General features: G+C 40.7%; 1 protein-coding gene across 3 annotated transcripts; it reads right to left on the reverse strand.

Moving 5' to 3' along the window:
• Window position 1: 1 nt before the first annotated feature.
• Window positions 2–3,620, reverse strand: LOC143415682 (uncharacterized). 3 transcript variants are annotated; one of them, XR_013096118.1, is made up of 4 exons: window positions 3,567–3,620; window positions 1,725–1,780; window positions 1,258–1,617; window positions 2–1,083 (listed from the first exon to the last, which is right to left on the reverse strand). XR_013096118.1 is itself a non-coding variant. In XM_076881052.1 (3 exons), the coding sequence occupies exons 2-3, from the start codon at window positions 1,771–1,773 to the stop codon at window positions 1,241–1,243; spliced, it is 426 nt and encodes a 141-aa protein (XP_076737167.1). In that variant the 5' UTR covers window positions 1,774–1,780; window positions 3,567–3,620; the 3' UTR covers window positions 2–1,240. The 3 variants fall into 3 exon arrangements, 1 of the variants encoding a protein (XP_076737167.1); XR_013096114.1 differs by having other exon boundaries at window positions 2–1,086; XM_076881052.1 differs by having other exon boundaries at window positions 2–1,617.
• Window positions 3,621–17,038: the final 13,418 nt, after the last annotated feature.

Raw genomic sequence — 17,038 nt, forward strand, 5'->3', positions numbered from 1 at the left:
CTTCTTTTTACAAAATAAGTCATTAAACCTTTACTTCAAGAGATTTTGGGACAGACATTTTTGTACATTGGACTGAGAGCTATAGGAGCTCTACCAGCTGTGTTTAACTCTAAATTTAACACAGATATAAGTGAACCTGTAGAGATGTCTGTTGTGTACATTTACATGATATGTACATAATATTAAGTATAATGTCCTTTGCTACACACAACTCCATGACAGTTTACAACACGTCAGATCGTCATCATTGTTAACATGATTAATCTGAATCCTTTCAACATTACAACAGTAAAAACATTAAACACTGAATTTATATCTGCACGTGCTGCGTGAGGTAGAGGTGTTTCCCTGCATGATTACCGTAAAGTGAACACAGTGCACATTTCATCATCTGTCTGATGAGTGACAATATGATGATGTGTCTTAAATAAACAAACAAACAAAAAACAGAGGATAAAAAACTTCCATTTGATGTCCATTATTGTGTATCATGACACTTATTCTCAGACCAGCATGTGTCCTAATGCACTCTCTGTTATATAACAACTAAAATGCAGTTTTTATCAGCTTGAATCTACATGAGTACATCCATCAGGATGTTAAACAGATTTCATTGAATCATTGCAGTTTTTTAGCTTATACGAGTCTTAACTTTATGATGTTCAACTCTGGGAAAAGGGATGTCTCACCATTGACAGTTTAATATCACCTGTGCAAAATACAACTTTGAAGGTTTGTATACTGAAATACATCAGAGCTTGTATCTCATGGCCATGACATTTTAAATGTCATTTAAAAAAAAGATTGACTTGGAAATTTTTCGATTTCTGGCCCTACATGTAACACTTGCAAAGAGCACTTAAAGGAAAACATGTCAGACTGTTTCTACTGATCATCTGGAAACTGACTGACATGCATCACTGAGCTTTGAGTAAAAATTCTGTTTTCTATGCAGATAGTAAATGAAAGAAAAGCAGCAGAAAAGTAGCACAACTGCTGACAGTCCACAGTAGACACCTGTGAATTGTTGAATTTCTGTGTTTGATGTCTCCGGTTTTCTCTCACATTCAGGACAATCCGGCACTGCTGCAGAGAGACCAAACAAATTTGATTTATTTAAGGGTTTTTTTGTTTGTTTTTTTAAAGAACAAATATTAGAATTCATTTCACAACAAATTTGTAAAGGACAAAGAGAGCATTTCTATTTATGCAAAGTACTGCTAAACATGATATAAATGTTTTACTGCATAATCTCACCGGTGACGTTTAGTCGACATATTCCAACACTGAAGCCATAATCAGTGTTGACCTCACACAGGTACAGACCCGAGTCATCAGTCCTGAGTCTAAACAGTTGAAGTCTGATTCGTCCTTCTCTGAGGGCGTCTTTGTCACTCTGGACTCGTCCTGAAAACTTTTCATCCTGAGACTCTGACACCTCAACACCTTCATGAACGTGATACAGGACTGAGAGTTTATCCTCAGTTATCAGGTTACAGAGGATGAAGATGTAGGTCCAGGATCTGTCAGGTTTGGTGGTGAACGTCCACTCCAGTGTGATGTTGTGGTTCTCCTCTGCCTGATAGCAGGTCTGTGTCACATTGACTACAAATGATCCTGTTGAGGAGACAGAGAGGGAAAGAGAGGAGCAGACACACTGAGAACTGGAACAAATCTGTTGTTGAGCTTTATTTGGAGTTCATAAAGTGAAGCTGTAAACTAACCAGAGACACATGAGGTGAGGATGATGAGCAGCAGGATCCTGCAGATCATCTTCTCCCTGTGAGAGGAGACAGAGGTGAAGAGTCATCAACACATGAGGTCAAAGGTCAGTCAGTACAGCTAGAAGAAAACAAATCTACAGTCTGACTTCATTCACTCATTACAACATCTGATCCTGTTCATGATCCTGATTTTTACACTGACTGACCAAAACTACATGAACGACAACCACTGCAATGGAAGCAACCAGAAGACAAACCTGCACTTTAATTTATTCTGAAAATATTTGACATTTTAAAGTTTTCAGGGCTGACAAGATGTTTTTCTGTCACATTAAGATACAAAAGGGGAATTGAACGCAAGTTAACATATAAATAGCTTTTCTATAAGTATTTACTACACCACAGTATACTATATTGATTACTAGCTTACAGCACAATAAGCCACCAACCATTGTTTTAAAAAAAAAAGCAGCAGTTAATGTAGAACAAATGTTTTTTTGGATATTGGTTATTTTATAACTAGACTCTTTGTATTAATTAGTCAAACCTTACCAGTTAATCAGAATTTTGTTAACTTTTATTTGGCATGGATAGCTTGTGTCAAGCAGCCACATACTTTTCTTGTTAGGTGGATGAGGATATTATAAAGTTAACTGGCTCTGCCCTTTACCTTGCTATGTTTGTTTTTACTAATTACTTATATTTTAGTTAAGCATAAGGTCGGACCTGTTAGATAAGACCATCTTATGACAACAGAGATGCATATTTTATATTTTAATGTGCTCTTCTTAGCGGGTTCACAATATCCACCTGAAATTTGAATAGAATAAGAATAATTTTCACACAGTGATGATATTTTATCTTTAAAGTTTACATTTGCAGCATGTTCAATCACTGTGAAACTGACGCTTTTTAGCAAACTTTTAGCCATTTCCGGAATTTGTACCCAGACAAACTTTCAGAATTTATTAAAAAGATTTTTCAAAATTAATTTTTGGTTGGTCAAATCTTCTAAATCACTGTAAGATCATTGGCTATGGCAGTGTTTGTAACATTTGACATATTTTGACACACACTGACTCCTGCAGCTTTCTGCAGTTTTTGTTCTGGGAGTTTGAAGTCTGCCTCTGTGTGTCTATATTAATTGTGCTGCTCTTTTAGTGGCTGCTGTTTATCCTGTTGGAACACCTCCAACAGTGAAAAAAAATTGAAATAATATATTTCTTGGCTAGCCTACAACGTGGTGAGGTTTGCCAAGCTGCAAAAATCCCACACCTCTCAATCCTCTTTTTTTTACTCTTCCCTAGTCCTTCCTACACTTGGAAATTGAATTTAAAGTTTTTAAAAGTCTGACTGCCTGATTGTGTATGTTTTTGTATTCAAATCAAAGTGATGATAAATTAACCTTTCATACCTCACTGCTTGAGAAAATGATTGTCTAACCATGTAAAACGTCAACCATGAAATAATCGCCAGAAATTTCTGGTTCAAGATTTTAATGAACCATAGTGGAAAAAACAAACAAACAAACAAACAAACGCATTAAAGAAAAAATAGAAATTTTCATTTTCATTTTTGGCTTTTAATTTGTATCATATTTGCTGCATCTGACATTTTTTTAATTGCTTAAAAATATATTGTGCAAATATTTAGATTTCTCAGAGGGGAAAAAAATACACAGATGATGTAGAAGTCTCAAAAACTCACAAAACACTGTCTGTTTCAAATATGACACACTGGCATTGCATGCATTCAGGTTCATGTTGTATGGATAATTGATACAAATAAACATAAAAACAGACCAGAAGGAGAAAAAAATACATTAAAATATATAATACATACAGCAGTGTTCTCCTCTTCTTTCATTTGCAAACTGTTTATTATCTTTAACAAGTCCTTCCAGTGTTGCAGTTTACTCTGACTCCTGCTTTTATATTGCCTCACAATAGGCGGAGTGATCTGCCTCCGGTTTGCTGATCAGCCAATCATCACCTCACTACTTGTTCAAACTTGACTTCATTTCTCTTTAAACTTTCACTTTTGGCTACAGCTCAAAGGTTATGTGGTCTTTGCCAAAAGAAGAAAGAAAAAAAAGTTCAGCAGGAAAAACCTGAATTAGCACTGGGCTGTAGGCCTGAATAAGATAACATGGGAAAAAAGCAGACTTTTCATCTGATCATCATTATAGTTTGAATTAAGACAGCTGTTGCATCAACATACGAGAAGTGATAAAATCTGACATTATGATCACAGAAATGTTATAATAAATTTCCCTGATTATACCTGCTTGCAGTTAACAAGGTGACCAGAATGAGGTTTAAAAGTCACTGATTTATAGCTAAGATGATCATGTGGTAGATGACATCACTGCATCCCATCTATAATCTAAATCTTCTATATACATGCGCTGATACTTCAATGTCTAGTTTTACCACATTTAGTTTATTGACATAACATTTACTAAAAGAGAGAGCCATACCTTATACTACAGCACTGTGCAAAAGTCTTGAGCCACTCCTCATTCTTTTACATTTCGCCACAAGAAATATTAAATGTGAAATAGGTACAGAAGTTTATTGAAACACAAATAATTTCTTTTAGGTGTTCAGGAATAGTTCTCCAGCCTCCAGTTTTCTTTTGGATGTTTGTGGGCTTTTGTTCTATTCTTTGTCAACCTGCTTGCCACAAGCACTATGTGTCCTTCATCGTGTTTCATATGATTTAGTCTTATAGTCTCTTCAGGTGAGGTCAGTAGTCATCTGTGAACTTTTCTTCGAACAGGCTGCAGCAAACTGGATGTTAATGAACCCAAATGTAGGGTTAGAGGTAAACACAAGGCTTTATTTTGACCGATGTCCGTCAGTGAAGACTACCAAAAGGCCAACAAACCACACACCCAGGAAATTAACAAATTAACAAATCTTCGGAAGTAATAACAAGGAACACACACAGTAGGGTCAACAGATGCTATGACAGAGTGAGGGAATGACAGGACTATTTTTACACATAACACAGATGCAGACAATCAAGAGAAAGAGACAAAAGGACAAAATTATAACAGCTATTGTAACAACTATTGTTACAATTACTGCAGAACTACCTTATCACAAGAACTGAATACACAGACAACATAAAATATAGAGAACCTAGACAATAAATAAAAGTAATTATTATAGGCAGTTTTAAAGGAATTCAAGCCCAAACCCCTGGATAATGACAAATGCAGTTTTTTAAGAGGCAACTACACTCCGGACTATGTAAACAACTTTCAGCAACCAACAATTCATTTTAAACTAAATGACCTTGAATTTAACAACGAAAGAAAGTAGTTTTTAACTGATACAAAGTTATATGTTATTGCTTAAATTTTATAATTTAGACATTTAGCCTGCCTGTAAATAAAGTGGAATGTAGCCTTAACAGAATTCAATTTATTGTTTACTATCTGAACATTTTTATGGTCAAGAACCACATTTTAGTTTCATTATGGAAACTGAAACATGAAAATGGAGCTCAGATGTCACAGTTGTGTAGTTTTCGATTATTGACAGGTTCTCTTCAGTATCTCTAACATCTCTTTAACAACAGTCTCTGAGAGGCTTGGGTTGGGCCAGGATACTTGACTGACAGGTAAATATAATGATTATCTTAGCTTGGAGGAATCAGTATGATACAAACCTCTGAATAATCTCCATGGTTACATAAACAAACCAAAACACAAGTGCTCATCACATCACAAAAACACAGATACAATTATCTTGAAAATGCATTTCACTACAAACAACTTAACGGCTTTTAATCTCCATGGTTACATAAACAAACCAAAACACAAGTGCTCATGACATCACAAAAACACAGATACAATTATCTTGAAAATACATTTCATTACAAACAAAGTGATGACTTTTTGCTCAAAATGTGAAATTATTTATTTAACCCTCTGATGCATGAATTATGAAAGCCTTGGTCGAGATTTTTTTCTTAAGTGTTTTTATTCTTCTCAAGACATGAAAAAAAAGTTGAACTCCCTTGACAGTAGGCCTTTGAAAGGAATTATCTGCTCATCTACTGACTGAAATTCATCAGGGTCTGCTGCTGCCTTGAATGTCTCCTTAAGAGCACATAGAATTGGTCTTATTTTGAAGAGCCTGTTTGTGTTTGCTGGCTGGTAAGTCAAGTTATCTACAAAGTGCAGGTATCTCAGGATTTGCTCACATCTGTTTACAGACATGGCACTTGCAACTATTCCAAGACGAAGACCGTCCTCACTAGACCAGTACATTCGTGCCCTAGGATACCGAATGTACCCCATGATCAGGTTGATCCCTAAAAAACCTGCATCTCTTCTCCTGTTACTGACAAAGTTTCTTTCCCTTTTTGTAGAGCATACAAGTTGGTGTTATATGGTCATAGATCCACTGGAAACAGATGTCTGAAGAAATCTATGGGATCCATCCCCTCCACATTAAATTTCCACTCTCCTAGATAGGAGGCACGTCTCCATCAAAGTCATTGTTTTAGACTTTCCAAACATTTTTGCGGGCTTCAGTATGGTCAGGTGTCATGTGCTCATCACAGCTCCCTGATCATGCTGACCTTCCTCTTCATCCTGGGCCTCATCATTCTCACTTTCTGTACCCTGACTGTCTGTGTCTACATCATAAGTAGCTCCTATGTCTCTGTTCTTTTCTGGCAGCCACTCATCATCACTGGACTTATCACTGAACTCATCATCACTGCACTCATCAATGAAATCATCATCACTGGAGCTGGATGGAATTTCCTGGACTATTCTGTACGCTGCCTTATTCTTTGCTGCATTTGAAGTCTACAAAATATGATAAAATAATTATTATAGTAACTCAAACTATAGCTGATCTGCACAGAAATATATATTTTAAATGAGTAGCTTTTAAATGTAACAATTATATGCTTACTTATAACCAAACAGTCCCAAGAAACAGTGAAGCAACTTATGACTTATGTTAAAAAAATATAGTGGGTAATGCATGATGTCCACTTTATTGGACACATGGTTTATCGTAGTTTTCTACATATTAGACATAACAATTTCTTATTCCAAACAGATAATATCCTTCCCAGATGTTACTGCATATTGTCATATATTTTTTTACCTGTTGGTATCTTCTAGCATAGAAGGATTGACAGGATATGCAAGCAGTGGTCGGCAGGGGTGGCAGTTTGTCTGCCATCTTTGATTCCGAGGAAATTTACTTGCAGTTGCACTAACTGAACACTGAATTGACCTCAATGGAGTATGGCAGCAGAGAGCACTCTAAAGGCTAATATGCAGTTCCACCATAGAAACCAGTGCATTAAAGAGATATGTACGTTTTAGTAGCTGTCCACTCCAGTGACCAGTATGCATCAGCGCGTTAAAAAAATCATGATGTATGATCTTAATAGCAAAACCAAATGAAATCTATATAAATCTGTGGTTTAGTATATTAAGCTGAGTTTATTTGTTTAAGTGAGTGATTTAATGTGTTATGTTTAACTTTATTTAGGTTAATAAAAAAAAAAAAAAAGCTTCCACTAACAAATCTGTGTTGTTGTTGTTTCTTTCCCATTGGACTAAAGGTCCCTCTGCTTTTCTCAGTCAGTCATTTATTTGAAGTAAAATGGCATTCATACCATGATGAGCTAATGTGGGGTGAGATGACTCATATTGGAAAACAAATTGTAGCACTGGTGCATTAACAAGCACATGTTACACACAGACATCACAAACAAGTTGAAGGCTTCTTTTTGACCATTTATGGACATCCTGGTAACGCGCCTGTGCACAGGGTGTGTCCATCTTAAACACAGGCAGCACAACACAATGGCATATTTCTCAGGGCATGTTTACTCCACAGATTCAAAGGTGTTAGATGTTTACATTTAACTCAAAAGGGACATGTTGAAGAAGGAAAGATTTTAGCTGCTCCTCAGAGTTTTAACCACAGTTCTAATCACAGTTAATCCTTTTCTAAAAGCAGAGTGAGTTTGCTTTTAAAAAAAACTAAATGCAATGTTTTAAATCCCAGCTACTATGTGTTTCACATGAGTGAGTGTGTTCCAATGTGTTTCAAAAATAACAAATTAACCGTGAAGCCGGTCATTTAAACATTATGAGATGTAAAACTTCAGGAACAGAGACACCACTTTGGTAATGGTCTGTTCATCTGATCATCATTTGATATTTAAATAATCTAACCATGTTTAACTACTGACTTGTTGTGTGTGCACATTCAAGTACAAGGTCCCTAAAAGATGCTGCATTCTTAAATTACTCAATCTAAACTCCAGCAGGTAAACAGACAGCAGCTGTTATTTGTGTCCCTTTGACTGAAAAAAAGAATCTATAGACTGAGAAGAATTGATAAAATAAAGCTTGTTCTGTTTTTATTCTACTGTGGAGGTAAACACAGACGACACGAGAGCTCTCGATAAACACTGCTCGTTTATTACTCATCACCACAGAACTGAACACTTTCCCTCCAAAACACAGCAACAACACTTCCTGAGAACTGGGTGTGAGTGGAGCCCTCCAGTGGTCCACCACACATGCCCCCCCCCCGAACACCCAGTAGGGTCATCCCCCAGTCCAGAACCCTTGCTTTAATTAAACGTCCAGAACGGCTGAACCGGGGAGGTGGAGAGCTGGCGGAGGGGAAACGAGCCTGAGGGCCAGGCTGGCACGGGCGGTCAGGAAAAACTGAAGATAGCTCGGGCCCCGCCAGGTGGGGGGCGCTCCCAGAGGAAGAAGCAGGGTTGTCCAGTCCAGTGGAAGGCAGGCGGCCACGGCGGGGGGCCTGAGCCGGCACCACCTGGTCATCCAGAAGCACATGTGCTGGTTTAAGTCTGTCAATAGAAACAGCCTCCTGCTGACCCCCAAAATCCAAAAGGAAATGCTTCCGGCCCGGTTGAATAACCCAAAAGGGGCCGTCATACAGTGGACGCAGCGGAGGCCTATGAGCGTCATGCCTGACAAAAACAAACTGCGAAGAGTCCAACGACCTCGGAACAAAGGTGTCAGGCACACAATGGTGCACTGGGCCAGGAAGAGAAAACGAGTCTCTTGGGGGACGGAGAGACAGCACAGAGGGAGCGAAGCACGGGGGTGGGCTCTCAGGCAAGAATTCCCCGGGGACCCGGAGGGGCTGACCAAGGACAAGTTCAGCCGGGGAAACCCCAAGGTCTTCTTTAACCGCGCAGCGCAACCCCAGTAAAACCCATGGAAGGCGGTCAACCCAGTTGCCATCTGTGAGAGAAGCACGGAACGTGGCCTTAAGCGACCGGTGGAAACGTTCGCACATCTCGTTGGCCTGCGGGTGGTACGCAGTGGTGCGGTGGACCTTGACCCCCAGGCCGTCAGCCATGGCAGACCAAAGCTTGGAAACGAACTGGGGGCCCCTGTCTGAGGTAATGTCGGCGGGGGGACCGAAACGCGAAACCCACGTTGACAAAAATGCCCTGGCCACTGCTGCTGCTGTAGTGGACGCCAGAGGCACTGCCTCAGGCCAGCGGGTAGCCAGGAGAATACGATCCGCGTCCTCAGCCAGGGAGCGATAATCCTTCGTGCCCAGAAGCGGAGAGTTGGCGAGGCCGGCTCTCACGGCCGCCGGCAGCTGTCGAAGGAAGATGTGGGCGAAGAGTAATCCCCCGTCGTCCGGTCCGAGAAAGGATAGCATGTGCTCCATCAGTTCGAGAGCCGTACCGCCACCCAGGCCTGAGAGGGAGAGGAGCTTCTCGGCTCGCTCTGCGTTCGTGAGGGCATAGCGCCGAAGAAGCAGCTCCTTAAGGGCGGCGTACTTCCCTCGGGTGGGTGGGTCCCGGAGGAGAGTCAACACACGATGGGTGGCTAGTGGGTCGAGAGAAGCCACTGTAACTACAGGGGTCCAACAAAGAATGGCCACGCATCATACTAATGTCTTCGGAAATTTATTTCTCTCTCTCTCTCTCTCACTCTTATTGTCTTCAGACACCGTGAAAACTGAAGAAACACAAAGTTTACAACATAAATGTTTTGAGCTTATCAGTCTCTCATATCAGTGTCCATAAACAGTCTTGTGCAAGCAGAACAGAAAAAATGCACAATAATGGTGTGGAATACACGAGGCACAGGTACACGCACACGCAGGTTGTTATTGCCAAGTTCCACATTTATTCACACGTTTCACAGGTTTATGCTTTTCACATAGACTGACAGCTCGTTCCCAGCTGACGTGTGTCGTTCTCTTCCTCTCGCCACCGCTCTCCCTCTCACTATAAAACAGGGGAGGGAAAAACCATCGTCAGTCCATAATCACCGTCAGCTGTTCTTACCAGCATCTCCCGTACCGCCCCGTTGAGCCCACTGCACCACTCCTCCCCTGCAGCCGCGCCCGGGGCCCCGCCTCCGCCACAAATGGATATCACAAAAATGTCCTCTCATTACCAGTGTAGAACACGTATGCAACATTATACAAACAATATACATGAAACCATACCGTGTGCGCCTCTTGGACCACATGCAGAATAACATTAATGCTGAGGCTGTAGATGCATCGGTAGCCATGTATCCATGCTAGCTCCACAATGCCATGGTTGTGCTCTCAACCAAACTCTGGTCATGTGACAATTACAAACTTTACCTCATACAAACTTTACCTCATACAAACTTTACAGAACTTTACATATTTAACAAACCCATATTTTGTAATCACATATTTTAGACATGTTTTTTAATTAATGTTACACTTTTATCATCTTACCTTGTAAATAAATGAACTAAATTAAGCATGAATCTATCACAGAAACATGAAATAACCAACTTTATTTTAACTGTCTCAGGGACAGTTACACTCCCACCAAATTACTATGATTTATGAAATCTGTAAATAATTTGAATAAATCTAGGAATTTACAGAACCAAACAGTACTTAATTGTGATAAACTTGCAAGTCAATCCTAATACTTTAACCATCCCATACACAGTTTTAAAGAAGTTCCACTGGAACATTCTAGTTACTTTCTATTAGGACCACTAATTTATGTATAGGGCGTTCAAGAGTGGATGGTTTATTGAGCCTTTCACCCTCTTTCGATAGTTTTCTATTTCCTAGTTGTATTCTGGCTCTTTTGGCTAGTTGCTGAATCCTAGCAACTACATTTACTGCTGTATGCCATTTTGAGAGCCTTTTGAGTCTCTCCAAGAAGTTCCTGTCCTCTACTACCTTTGTTTGTAGTATTTGTGTCGTTTTGACCTCTGGATCACCTACCAGAAGGTCTGGAGTTGAGTCTGGTGTGACAAACTCTCTTTCCCACAGGAAATGAGGTCCAATGAGCCAATTTGAATTGATCAGTTCCGCTACTGTGAGGCCTCTGGAAGCGTGATCCGCTGGATTTTGATTGGTGTCAACATAGTGCCACTGTGCAGGATCAGTTGCTTCTCTGATTCTTTGCACTCTATTAGCAACAAAAACGTGAAATCTGCGAGCTTCGTTGTTAATGTAGCCCAAAACCACCTGTGAATCAGTCCAGAAATACTCTTGGTCAATTTTGAGCTCCAGTTCCTCTTTTAGCATTCTGCTGACTGCTGAGGACACCACTGCTGCTGTTAATTCCAGCCTTGGTATGGTTACAACTCTTGTGGGTGCAACTCTCGCTTTGCCCATGACTAAGGAGCAATGCACTTGGTCTTCACTCATCACCCGAACATATAAGCACTGACCATACCCACGATTGCTCGCATCTGAAAAGTGGTGGAGTTCTATTCTCTGGACTTTCCCAAGGCTTTCAGGTACAAAGCATCTTGGGATTTGGAGTCTCTGCAGGTTCTTCAGATCAGTGACCCAACTCTCCCATTGTGGCTTCAATTCACCAGGCAGTGGCTCATCCCATCCAATGCTCTTTAGACACATTTCCTGTAGAATTTTCTTTCCTATTAGAAGGAAAGGAGCCAAGAAGCCTAATGGGTCAAACACAGAGGCTATAATGGACAGAATTCCCCGTCGTGTTACTGGTTTCTCCTCCAGGGCAACTTTAAAGGAGAAGGTGTCACTGCTTACACTCCACCTTACTCCCAACACAGTCTGAACTGGGAGTTCACGATGACTGATGTCCACATCCTGGGCTCCACTAGCTCGTTCACTATGTGGAATTGACTCCAGGACTTCTCTGTTGTTGGATATGAACTTGTGGAGCCTTAGTCTTGCCTTTGCACACACCTTCCGCACATCTCTCACTAGTTCAATGGCTGCATTCACAGTTTTTACACTGATTAGCCCATCATCAACATAGAAACTACTTCTGATGAAGTTGGCTGCTGTGGGATGTTCCCTTTCATTTTGGCTCGCAAGATACTTCATTGCATAATTTGCGCAGCCTGGTGAGGATGCGGCCCCGAAAAGATGGACTTTCATGCGATATTCTTTTGGCTCTGTGTTTGTTTCACCATTTTCCCACCACAGGAATCGCAAGTAATTTCTGTCCTCTCTGTTTACATGAAATCTGTGAAACATCTTCTCTACATCACAGATGATTGCAATTGGGTGTTGGCGAAATCGGCAGAGTACTCCAGTCAAACTGTTAATGAGATCAGGTCCAGTCAAGAGGTGATCATTCAGAGCTGTGCCACTGTACTTTGCAGAGCAGTCAAACACAACCCTGATTTTTTCCAGTTTTCTCGGGTGATAGATGCCTTGATGTGGAATATACCACATATTTCCTTCTCTGGGATCATCTTCAGCTCTTTCAGCATCACCGTCCTTGAAGACATTGTCCATGAACCTTACATAATCGTCCTTAAATTTGGGATTTTTCTCAAACTTCCCTTTCAGGTGCTTAAGTCGCACCAGAGCCAGACGCTTATTTTCTGGCAGCTGAGGGCGTGCCTTAACCCTTTACAGCCGATCGGAGCGGGCACGCTCTGTTTTGCGTAACTATTTTTAAATCCCGGTAGCTCTGCAACCACGTAAGCTAGCGCAATCATTTTTTTTGCATATGAAACTGGAGGAGTTGTACTTACATCTTATGCCATCAGCTTGTCCTAGGTCACAGTTTCCTTCCACATATAGCTTTGCAAAAACTGCATAAAAATCACTTGCAGCAACAAAAACATGATATTCCAGAAACACGCTTCGCCGATCCGATCAGCTGTTTGTAACACTTCCTACGTCCATCAGCGCGAACTATCACATGACCGCATGACCTGCCCGAAACCGGAAGTGACGTCATTTTGCGGAAATGTAGTTTTTTACGATCGGGGCCTTATGAGCCTATACTTGTGTTTTTAAAAGTTATGTTTGAGTTTATGACTTTCTGTGTCGTTTCTGGGATGCTTAGGACTCATATTGCACTGCTGGAAATAGTTTATTTTGATGCATATGCTGTTATTTTGCAAATTTGCACTATAATATTTATTTTCGTTTTTCCTGCAGTATATAAAAATTGGTGTATTTCAAAAATAAAACTATGAAGACACTTAAAATAAATTTCCTGTGGTGGGAAACTAGTTTGTGCAACTTTTTTGTATTTACAGTTTTGAGGGATAAGCCTCTTAAATTTCTCTAACTAGAAATATATGTTAAAAAAACAAAAACGATTTTCAATTTTTTTGTAGTTTATTGCACTTTTTTGCAATTTATGTAATTACTATGCACCTAATGCAGACATATTATTAAAGTTTGGGCTATAATGGTTGTATTGATGTATAGCAACTTGAAATGCTCCCAAAAATGGCTCCACAGCATGTAAAAATATAATATAAGCTCTGGCGGACTTGGTTCTATGGTAGGTCTTAAAGGGTTAAAGGGAAGTGGCATCTCTAGGTGCCCATCAGCATTCTGGTGTATTTTCTCATTTAGCAGTTGCATGAACTGTATGTCATCTTGTGATATGCTCTTTTCTCCAGGAGCTGTGTCTTTGAAGTCTGACTCAAGCACTCTGATGATGGTGGCTGGTGTCAAGGGTGGAAGTTCCTTAACAGATAAGCGATGGCACAGGCCTGTCACTTCTGCTGATGTTGCCATTTTTTGTGAACTGCCAACAATGCTCCAGCCCAGGTCTGTCTTGATTGCATATGGCTCTTCGTCACCTCCCACGATTACTTGCCGTGGTGCCAGTGCTCTAGGACAGTCGTAGCCTATTAACAGCCCGACCTTGCAATCCATTAACTCAGGCATCTCCTGTGCTATTCTGATTAGATGTTCCCATCTTTTGGCAGTTTCAGAGGTGGGAATGTGTGAACGTTCAAGTGGGATGAAGTCTCTGGTATAGGCAAGTGGCAAGTTGATAAAGCTTTTGGAGGAAAACCCTCTAACTCTGAGCCCACTAACTCTTTCGCTCTGAACAATGGAATCTCTTCCCATCATAGTGGTTAGCTTTAACTTCACTGGCTCTAAACTCATCCCCATCTCCTCACATACCCCTTGATCTACAAAAGTGTTGCTACTCTGTGTATCTAATAGAGCATACACTAAGGTCTCTCTCTCTGGAGTGGTGGTTGAAGAAACCCACACAGGCACGATCATGGATGTGCTCCCACCATCTCCTCTGTCCATGCAACAAGAAAGTGCAGATATGTTTTCTTCTGCCTGCATTCTATGTGATGATGTGTTCACTGGAGTCTTTGGACGGTCTTCGTGAAGAGCTGTTGGATGATGTTTTTTACAAACCCCACAAGTCGCCTTGCGCTTACAGTCTTTTGAATTGTGTCCTCTTCTGAGACAACCAAAGCACAGGTTATTGTCAGGTATGAACTTTCTTTTGTTCTCCACGGACATTTTAGCAAAGGTCTGGCATTTGTGAATAGAATGGCTTTCTCCACAGCAAATACATGTGACTGAGTTTGATGGCAAAGCATTTGCTTTTCTTTCTATATCAGGCTCATTTGAATTGTTCTCCACTCCGCTGTATCGTGTGGTTGTTCTCTCTGATGCTTTCACATTTGTGATGTATGCATTAGCCTTTGGACGCTTTATGTCTCTAGCTGACCTTTCTTCAGTGTGTTTCAAGGCATGAAATGATGTTACAGGATTGCATGCAACTTCCGCTTCTTGTGCAACAAAATCAGCAAATTGTTTGAAGCTTGGATATTCTTCTTTTTGCCGTAACTGCACTGTGACGCGACGATTCCAGCGAGAAGTCACCCAGTCAGGAAGTTTTTGGAGCAATTTTTGATTCTCTTCACAGTCATTTAACACCTGCAGTTCTTTGATGTATGGCATAGCATTGCTGCAGGCTGTCAGAAAATCACTGAATTGTCTCAGTTTAAGCGACTCTCTTGAACCAATCTTTGGCCAGTTGTTCAGTTTTTCCCTAAATGCACGCTGAATTATAAAGGGGTGGCCATACCGAGCATTCAGAGCTTCCCAAGCTTGGTCATATGCTTCATCATCCTTTCTGTAAAAGCTTCCCTCCAATACAGACCGTGCTTCTCCACTGATGTATTTGCGTAGGTAGAACAACCTGTCAGCTGGATTTGTGCATCGCCGCTCTATCAAAGCTTTGAAACTAGTGCTCCACTCTAAGAACTTAAGTGGGTCCCCTGAGAAGACTGGGGGCTCAGGTGCAGGAAGTCTGGTGAGGACCATTGTGTCATGCAAGGCTTGCATTAACAATGACCCATTGTTATTATTGTTTGGTTGTTTATTGTTATTATTCTTGTAGGTTTGCTCTGGTATGATTTCTTCAGGAGCTAATGGAGGACAACTGACTACCGCACTGTGTGCGCTTTTGTCTTCTCCACAGGCTTCACTTGAATCTGCTTGAGAATAAGCCTTTAGCTTTGCAGTTATTACCTGAAGATCTCGCTGATTTTCTAGTCTTTTAAGCTCTTGCCTTTGTGTAGCAATAGCCTCCTCCATCTCTATCTCAGCCTGCTTCGCGGCAAGCTGTGCAGCGCACTCTGCCTTTTTTACATTGATGCTTTGCTGCTCCGATAAACAGCTTGAGCGGCAGCTACGTACAGAAGGTCGGGAGATTGTAGTCCCAAATATTGACTGAGCATATTCTCTGTCTAGCACCATGTGAAGTCTCGCATTTTCTGCCTTAGCATCAAACTCTTCTTGCCCCACTTCACTCATACGTACTCTAAGTATTCTCATCAAGTCCGCTGTTACTGCTGTGCAGGAATCAATTTTTCTTCTAGTCTCAGTAGAAGGGGCTGACTGCGATCTCATATCTTCATATGTATTTTTCACTTGTGACTCTAGCCCTTCGACAGTATCCATCATGTCAGCTGAGTGCTGACATGATGGGTGATGAGTGCTCTGGTCAGAGCACTCATCTTTAAGTTTGGAACGTGTAGCTTTAACTCGTTCTTTCCAGCTTTCATATAGTTTGATAAATTTACTCTCCTTCTGAGAGAACTCTTGTTGCTTAAGTTCTAGCATTTTGGGCGTTAACTCTCGCTCCCTTGAGGATTTCCTGGGCTCTAGTCTTGAAGTATTAGAGGCAGGCTTCTTCAACATTATCTGTTGGATTTCTATTTTAGCATGAATAGCACCTATGAGTAACTCCAATTTCTCCCTTTCAACATCACCAGTCTGTAATTTCAATTGTTCATTCAATCTACTTAGCTCTTCCTTAAGGGAATCAATTTGTTCTCTGCATTCTTCAATATATGATTTTTCTGTGTTTACTGACATTGTACATGTTTCAGCAGACCTGCTGCATAAACAAGTTGTTGCTATATGTATATGCGATCCTGGCAAATATACAATTCTCAGTACAATCTGATTCTTGCAACAATTTGCTTAACTACACCCCTTGTTATTCTTCTTTTAAGTTGAACTCTTAAACATTATTAGAACACTTTAAACAACACCACTTGTAAAATAAAAGGGAACAGTTTGGCTATAATGACAGGTTGGTTACCTTTAACTCAGTACCTTTCTCATACAAAATAAATTATTATTTTAATAGACCTCTCCAAACTCCAAACCTCTCCATGAAGTTATGGATATATCACAGCCCAACCTGGCGCTGACTGAAGAGCCGTTATCTTTTCCTTGAAGACCGCCAGGGATTTTACAGTTCTTGCTGTGTGCAGCGGCAGAGATTTGCAGAGCTGTAGTTTATGATGGTCAATGTCGCCCTCTATTGGTGAAGTCGTGGTCGTTGCCGTCCAAAGCGCCAATAATGGTGTTTCCTCTTTTTAAGTTTGCAAGCCTCTTTTCCGCTGTGTTCTCGAACCACACACACTGCGCTGTCAAGAACGTTTCTTCTTTTCTTATTCTGGAACATGCATTTCTTCTAACGTCGAACTTCCAGCCACGTTGGCGGTACGTTTTCACTGTAACTACAGGGGTCCAACAAAGAATGGC

Source organism: Maylandia zebra, linkage group LG3 (assembly GCF_041146795.1).
Source record: "Maylandia zebra isolate NMK-2024a linkage group LG3, Mzebra_GT3a, whole genome shotgun sequence".
In the NCBI taxonomy this organism is placed as follows: domain Eukaryota; kingdom Metazoa; phylum Chordata; class Actinopteri; order Cichliformes; family Cichlidae; genus Maylandia; species Maylandia zebra.